At 31.7% G+C, this 8,519-nt stretch overlaps 1 protein-coding gene across 1 annotated transcript; it reads right to left on the reverse strand.

The window, feature by feature from the left end:
• Positions 1-5,161: 5,161 nt before the first annotated feature.
• On the reverse strand, positions 5,162-7,518 carry LOC135961133 (cysteine-rich, acidic integral membrane protein-like). Its single transcript, XM_065512629.1, has 3 exons — positions 7,402-7,518; positions 5,651-7,116; positions 5,162-5,603 (listed from the first exon to the last, which is right to left on the reverse strand). The coding sequence occupies exons 1-3, from the start codon at positions 7,516-7,518 to the stop codon at positions 5,162-5,164; spliced, it is 2,025 nt and encodes a 674-aa protein (XP_065368701.1).
• Between the last annotated feature and the right edge of the window lie 1,001 nt (positions 7,519-8,519).

Raw genomic sequence — 8,519 nt, forward strand, 5'->3', positions numbered from 1 at the left:
AAGACTTGGAAGTCTTGGAATAAGACTTGGAATAAGACTTGGAAGTCTTGGAATAAGACTTGGAAGTTTTGGAAGAAGGCATGAAGGTCTTGGAGTAAGACTTGAAAGTCTTGGAGTAAGACTTGGAAGTCTTGGAGTAAGACTTGGAAATCTTGGAATAAGACTTGGAAGTCTTGGAATAAGACTTGGAAGTCTTGGAGTAAGACTCGGAAGTCTTGGAATAAGACTTGGAAGTCTTGCAATAAGACTTGAAGGTCTTGGAATAAGCCACCCTAGTCTTGGAAGAAGACTTGGAAGAAGACTTGGAAGTTTTGGAAGAAGACTTGGAAGTCTTGGAAGAAGACTTGGAAGTCTTGGAAGAAGACTTGAAAAGCTTGGAATAAGACTTGGAAGTCTTGAAATAAGACTTGGAAGTCTTGGAATAAGACTTCGATGTCTTGGAATAAGACTTGAAAGTCTTTGAATAAGACTTGGAAGTCTTGGAATAATTCTTGGAAGTCTTGGAATAAGACTTGGAAATCTTGGTGTATGACTTTAAAATCTTAGAATAAATTCTTAGTATAAGACTTAGAATTCTTGGTATATGTCTTAGAAGTCTTGGAATAAGACACGATATTCTTGGAATAAGACTTGAAGGTCTCGGTATATGACTTGAAAACCTTATAATATGAATGTAAATCTTCGTATAAGACTACGAAGTCTTGGTATAATAAATAGAAATCTTAGTAGAAAACTTGAAAAAATTAATATAAGACTAGGATGGCTTGAAAGAAGACATGAAGGTCTTGGAATAAGTTTGGAAGTCTTGGAATATGACTTGAAAATCTTAAAATAAGAATGGAAATCTTAGTATAAGACTTCGAAGTCTTGGTATAATACTTAGAAATCTTAGTGCAAGACTTGGAGTCTTATACAAAGCTTCGAAGTCGTGGTATAAAACTTGGAAGATTTCGTATAAGACATGGAGGTTTTGGAAGTCTTGGAATAAGACTTGGAAATCTTGGAATAAGACGTGGAAGTCTTAATATAAGACTTGGTATTAGACATCGAAATCTTGGTATAAGACTTGGTAAATTTAGTATAAGACTTGGATGGTTGGAAAGAAGACATGAATGTCTTGGATTAAGACTTGGAATTCTTGGAATGAGACTTGGAAGATTTAGTATAAAACTTGGAAGTCTTGAAAGAAAACATGAAGTTCTTGGAATATGACTTGAACATTTTAGAATAAGACTAGGAAATCTTAGTATAAGATTTGGAAGTCTTAGTATTAGTATAGGACTTGAAAATCTTGGAATAAAACATGGAAATCTTAGTATAATAGTTGGAATTAGACATGAAGGTCTTGGAATAAGACTGGGAAGTCTTGGTATAACACTTGGTAGACTTAGTATAAGACACTGTCCGTATGTCCGTCTGTCCGTCTGTATGTTGAAATCAACTTTCCGTAGTCCCCAAATAACTTTCATACATGATTCATACATCAATATATCGGGAATTCTTCTTGCTCGGTTGCTATTTAAAATCGATAAAATCGACCTACAAATGGCTGATATATAAGAAAAAACACGGAAAACCTCGATTTTAGGCCTATTTTTTTATCTATTCTGGATTACTAAGTCATTAATATGGACAATATGGATATCTAATGAAAGATATTTCAAAATCCATTCCAACGATGTTTATTAGGTTATAGTAAGTTAGGTCAAAATCGAGAAAAATATTTTTTAACCCAAATTTAATTTGCATCAATTTTTTTTTTACGAAAATTCTTTTTCAAAAAAAAAAAAAAAAAATAAAAAACAATTTGGAAAAAAAAAATTTAAAACATTTAAAAATAGATAATTTCAAGAGTTATTCGGGAATACAAAATTAATATCATAGTAAGAATTGTGCTAAATTTCCAAATTATTGATAAATTCACTGACCTTTTTTGTTGAGGGATAAGCTAGTTCCTATGCGCATTTCACTGGTTGCTTAGGCCAGATCATCAGGAAACCTTTTCCCAAAAGGCTTTAGAAAAACTAAAGATATTATACAAATCAAGCCATAGAGTGAATGAGAATTACAGATACAGACAAAAATAATTTAATTTTGTTTTTGAAATAATTTATTTCCAAAAAAATATTTTTAAGTATAATTTGGTGAAGGGTATATAAGATTCGGCACGGCCTAATATAGCTCACTTACTGGTTTTATCTATCAAATTGTGTTAAGAAAAAGTTGAAGTTGATGTTAAGTTAATTTTATTTCATTTAAACAATTATTTTTTTTATAGTGTACTTTAATGAAATGTGTAGAATTCTAAACAAAAGTCCATTAATGAGTGAGTGGCTGGCTGGATGGATGATGGAAATCATCAACATCATTATTCTCATCATCATAATCATCAATATCAACATCATGGTCATAGCTTTGGGTTGTTTAGAAACATTCTCCACATAGAGAAGTATTTACTTTTGTGTGTGAGAATCTTGGCATAAATGTGTGTGTTTTTGGAAATTTATGTGAATGATTTTGAATTTGATGTAAAATTACACTCAGATAAGTTATATTATTCTATAAAATTTATTTTTATAATTAAAGTTAAATGTTATAAAGGCAATTAATATTATTTGTTTAAAATCAGGATTAAACATGTTCAGTTACAAAATCTAATATATTTAGTTTTTATAGATTTTGTGAGTGTATTCAAAACCGTTGTACAGTGGTAATAAATATGAATCTTGTAAAGTATTATTCCGATTGCAAAATGATGTATAAACGAATCGTTGACGCGGACTTATGCTTTAAAAAATGGACAAGTACTTTAGATGATTCAGATTTCTTATCACGTTTTTTCGATCGACTCCACTGTGCCTTGCTTATATATTTAAATTTAGTATGTGTGTATAATTGTGGATCTGCAGAAATAGGTGTGTGTATTTGTTTTGTGACTGTGTGCCTGCCTCACTATGATGAGTTTAATTTGCACAGCAGGTCAGTATTATGTTTTCTCTTTTGTCTAATTTGAATTTCTTGGATGTTGAATCGCTCTAAATCTATTGCTTTCGGATTATTGTTATTATTTGGAGTTTGTGTTGCAGAAATACCAGGAATGGAGTTTCTACAGCCTACTAGATGATATTATGGTATAAAATAATGTCTAAATTGCAATTTTTTATGTACTAAATTTTTAGCTCCAATATATATTACTACCCAGTATGCAAAATGATTCGAAGTTATGTCGAAAATGAATCATATTTTCGTAAAATTTTATCGATATCGACTTCGATATAATGTCGAGAATGTGCGTGTTTTCCTAAGTAGAGTGCAGAGCGATAAAGAGTCGAAAATTATTTATTATTCTGATTCTAATTTTTATCGATATACTATACCTTTTTCGGTATTAAAAATGTTCTAAAATGATTCGATTTCGATTAAATATATGAACAATTTCGTATACTTTATACCATCGAGCAATTTCTTCTTGAAATAATGCATATTCAATACCTTTATTATTATCCAATAATGTTGCGTTAGATGTGTTTTCATTTTCAAATGCAATAAACTCTGCACATATTTCTGATGTTTGCTGATTATGAGATTCGAATTGTCAAAAACAACATCAATAATTGGCTGCGCTTTTCTTTTAAGACGTCTTTGATCCATTTTTCGGGTTAAACTATATTTTTATGAATATGTTATTAATAGGATAAGAAATAAAATTTTATATTCTCACAAATTGACAAAAGAATAATATGTATGTATATGAATTTGTCAATTTGTGCAAAAATAAAATTTGACATTAAAAAAAAAACTCGAACATTATTCGCCATTTCTATAAAATATTGAAATACGATATTCTAAAAAATGTAGATTAGATAGAGCATCATAATAAATTCATATTTTCGATTTTAATTCGAAATAAGTTCGATAAAAAGAACTGACTCGAAATGTTGCATACTGGGTAAGTTTATGAATTTATGGTCTCAATTGTAGATCTTTAACTACTCAATTTATGGCGTTAATCTATATATATAAAAACTAAATGGTCCATGTATGTAATGGCATCACGTAAGAAGGGCTGGAGCGATTTGGCTGTTTTTTTTTTATTCAATTCGAAATTTTCAGGAGATGGTTTGTAAAGAAAAAATTTAAAAAAATTCCGGGTAAAACTCGGAAATTTTTTTTGTGAGTCCAGTCAACTGTAATTAAAAAATCTCCCTAAAGTATGCAGTACAAATTCAGATATTTTATTTGGAGAAACTTGAAGAGCTAACATTAGTAATTGCTACCGGGCTAGTAGTAAATAAATCGTAGAGCACACATCCTTCTATGCGTATGATTAATATTTATTTAATAAAATCGATTATACGTACTCAATTAATTAAATACAATAGAAGAAGTATGAATTTAAGTGATTAAAAATGTAAAATAATTTATAATTATTGCTTTTTATATAACAGCTTTTGTTAAGCAATTTTCTGCCACCTTGTATATTTTTTTCTCCTGATTTTGCTAATTTCAGTTTAGATAACAGTATGCCTTTAAACTTTAAAGTTTTGACATAAATGTGTCGCCATTGTCGTCATCACGTTAAAACTATTAATAAGCCGCCAGTCTAATAGGCAGTGTTACCTTTGTGGCTTGGTAGATTGGTCGATTTTGGATATTGGAAAAATAATGCAAAATTTAAGCTAAATTTGCAGCTTTAAATAAGTTTTTAATTTAGCAGATTTTAGCATATCTTCATAGAAATTAAGCTCATGACAATTATGGACTGCTGGCAACACTGTTGCCAGCTAGCCAGCTTAACGAGCAGTTGATGCTTTAATACAACAATTTTTAGCTAAATTTTCTATTTCGTTTTGAGTGTGAGTAGAGGTATTTATGTAACCAAATGAACCCATTAGAAAATTAAACAACTTTGTAACGGTATCATGTATTTAAATGGAAAAAATTGTAATAATAGAGTCTAGAGTAGACTCTAGATTATAATCTAGAGTAGACTCTAGATTAGAGTCTAGAGTAGACTCTAGATTAGAGTCTAGACTATACTCTAGATTAGAGTCTAGAGTAGACTCTAGATTAGAGTCTAGACTATACTCTAGATTAGAGTCTAGACTAGACTCTAGATTAGAGTCTAGACTAGACTCTAGATTAGAGTCTAGACTAGACTCTAGATTAGAGTAGACTCTAGATTAGAGTCTAGAGTAGACACTAGATTAGAGTCTAGAGTAGACTCTTGATTAGAGTCTAGAGTAAAATCTAGATCAGAGTCTAGAGTAGACTCTAGATTAGAGTCTAGAGTGGACTCTAGATTAGAGTCTAGAGTAGACTCTAGATTAGAGTCTAGAGTGGACTCTAGATTAGAGTCTAGAGTGGACTCTAGATTAGAGTCTAGAGTAGACTCTAGATTACAGTCTAGAGTAGGCTCTAGATTACAGTCTAGAGTAGGCTCTAAATTACAGTCTAGAGTAGACTCCAGATTACAGTCTAGAGTAGACTGCAGATTACAGTCTAGAGTAGACTCCAGATTACTGTCTAGAGTAGACTCTAGATTAGAGTCTAGAGTAGACTCTAGATTAGAGTCTAGAGTAGACTCTAGATTAGAGTAGACTCTAGATTAGAGTCTAGAGTAGACTCTAGATTAGAGTCTAGAGTAGACTCTAGATTAGAGTCTAGAGTAGACTCTAGATTAGAGTCTAGAGTAGACTCTAGATTAGAGTCTAGAGTAGACTCTAGATTAGAGTCTAGAGTAGACTCTAGATTAGAGTCTAGAGTAGACTCTAGATTAGAGTCTAGAGTAGACTCTAGATTAGAGTCTAGAGTAGACTCTAGATTAGAGTCTAGAGTAGACTCTAGATTAGAGTCTAGAGCAGACTCTAGATTAGAGTCTAGAGTAGACTCTAGATTAGACTCTAGATTAGACTCTAGATTAGACTCTAGATTAGAGTCTAGAGTAGACTCTAGATTAGAGTCTAGAGTAGACTCTAGATTAGAGTCTAGAGTAGACTCTAGATTAGAGTCTAGAGTAGACTCTAGATTAGAGTCTAGAGTAGACTCTAGATTAGAGTCTAGAGTAGACTCTAGATTAGAGTCTAGAGTAGACTCTAGATTAGAGTCTAGAGTAGACTCTAGTTTACAGTCTAGAGTAGACTCTAGGTTAGAGTCTAGAGTAGAGTCTAGTGTAGACTCTGGATTAGAGTCTAGAGTAGACTCTAGATTAGAGTCTAGAGTAGACTCTAGATTAGAGTCTAGTGTAGACTCTGGATTAGAGTCTAGAGTAGACTCTAGATTAGAGTCTAGAGTAGACTCTAGATTAGAGTCTAGAGTAGACTCTAGATTAGAGTCTAGAGTAGACTCTAGATTAGAGTCTAGAGTAGATTCTAGATTACAGTCTAGAGTAGACTCTATATTACAGTCTAGAGTAGACTCTAGATTACAGTCTAGAGTAGACTCTAGATTACAGTCTAGAGTAGACTCTAGATTAGAGTCTAGAGTAGACTCTAGATTAGAGTCTAGAGTAGACTCTAGATTACAGTCTAGAGTAGACTCTAGATTACAGTCTAGAGTAGACTCTAGATTACAGTCTAGAGTGGACTCTAGATTACAGTCTAGAGTAGACTCTAGATTAGAGTCTAGAATAGACTCTAGATTAGAGTCTAGAGTAGACTCTAGATTAGAGTCTAGAGTAGACTCTAGAGTAGACTCTAGATTAGAATCTAGGGTAGACTCTAGATTAGAGTCTTGAGTAGACTCTAGATTAGAGTCTAGAGTAGACTCTAGATTAGAGTCTAGAGTAGACTCTAGATTAGAGTCTAGAGTAGACTCTAGTTTACAGTCTAGAGTAGACTCTAGATTAGAGTCTAGAGTAGAGTCTAGTGTAGACTCTGGATTAGAGTCTAGAGTAGACTCTAGATTAGAGTCTAGAGTAGACTCTAGATTAGAGTCTAGAGTAGACTCTAGATTAGAGTCTAGAGTAGACTCTAGATTAGAGTCTAGAGTAGACTCTAGATTAGAGTCTAGAATAGACTCTAGATTAGAGTCTAGAGTAGACTCTAGATTAGAGTCTAGAATAGACTCTAGATTACAGTCTAGAGTAGACTCTAGATTAGAGTCTAGAGTCTCTCCCTTTAATTTCCATTTCTCATGGCAGAAAATTTCCTATCTAACCTACAAATTTTACCTCTGCCACAACCAGTGACTCTAGTTTTTGATAATGTTTTTTTTTGGATTTAGTTGGTATTTAGGGTTATTAACGTTGTTATTGTTTCGTATTTACCAACAAATGAGAAAAACGAAAAACGCAAAAGAAATGAAGCAAATTAAAAGCAGATGGAGAAGAAGGAGATTATTTAAAGTAGTAGGAGGGAGGATAGAAAGCCAAAAAAAGAAATCAAGTCTACCTAAGTCTACCTTTATATGGCAGAGTGTGTGCTTGAGTGTGGCATGGCCTAACATTGAATTTGCTGCAGGAGGTGGATTAAATGGTGGCAACTTAATTTTCTTAAATGTTGTGCAATTTTTTTCCATTACTCTGCCATCTTGTTCTTATCTCTTTTGGTTTCATTTAAGTTGTTTCTTTTTTTTGTATTGAAATAGAGTATGGGATTTGCCTTTACGTAGTTTTTTTTTTTTGCTTCTTCGCTTGTATTTTCGATTTTTCATTTACGTCCTTTTAAATACTGCTTATTTAGTCCATTGAGCTTAAGGTTAAGGAATGTAATTAATTTCATTTTACAACAGCTGTGTGCAAGTGAAATTTTCTTTATATATCTTTCTATTTTCTTTATTTTTAGTTTTTTTTTTGAGAAACTCTTATTTATTTTAATTTTATTTTGTATTTGTTTGTTTTTTTTTGTTGAGATTTTTAACTTTTTCTTTAGTTCGTGTTAGTCCTTATGCAGCCGTATTTTATGTATTTTTTTTATTGAATTAAATTTTAAGTAATTTTTTTTCTGTGTTTCCTTCTCCTTTCATATGTTACAAATCAAAGTTTTAATTTTGATGTGGGATAAGAGATAATAATGGCATGTTGTAGGAAATAAAAAATATGCTTGTACTCGTTTACTCTAGAGAATTTTTCATAAGGGATTATGATGATATTTGTAACAAATTAAATTTTCAATATTTCAAAGGTTGTTCGTTGTGTTTTTTTTTTGTGTGGTTTCCTGTCAATGCCATCGTTTGCCCTTGTAATATTTAACAAATTGACAGTTTAATCTTGGGTTCAATGGAGATTTTGATTTAATAATTGGCTGGCGGTTGAAATTGTTTTAGTAGCGACACAAGTTTGAAAAAATATGGTTTAAATTTAGGAAACAAAATCATTGATTTAAAATATTGTTTCATAAATGTTACACTAGCATGCCTACAATCGTAGAACTTTTTATTAGGTTAGTTTATCGTCAATCGAAACCATACAGCCACATTTTATCTTCAATACAGTCATATTTTATCTTCAATCGTAGGTGTTTATACAGTCATATTTTAGCCTCAATCATTGGTCTTTATACAGTCGTACTTTTGCTTCA

This window comes from Calliphora vicina, chromosome 5 (genome assembly GCF_958450345.1).
Source record: "Calliphora vicina chromosome 5, idCalVici1.1, whole genome shotgun sequence".
Lineage (NCBI taxonomy): Eukaryota > Metazoa > Arthropoda > Insecta > Diptera > Calliphoridae > Calliphora > Calliphora vicina.

What these genes read in the sequence shown, in the direction of transcription:
- LOC135961133 (XM_065512629.1), bottom strand. Translation starts at nt 7,518, where the DNA reads ATGGAAAAAAATTGCACAACATTTAAGAAAATTAAGTTGCCACCATTT. An exon ending in ACACACTCTGCCATATAAAG is followed by an intron (nt 7,117 to 7,401) that starts GTAGACTTAGGT and finishes TGGAAATTAAAG; the next exon opens with GGAGAGACTCTAGACTCTAA. An exon ending in ACTCTAGACTCTAATCTAGA is followed by an intron (nt 5,604 to 5,650) that starts GTCTACTCTAGA and finishes ACTCTAATCTAG; the next exon opens with AGTCTACTCTAATCTAGAGT.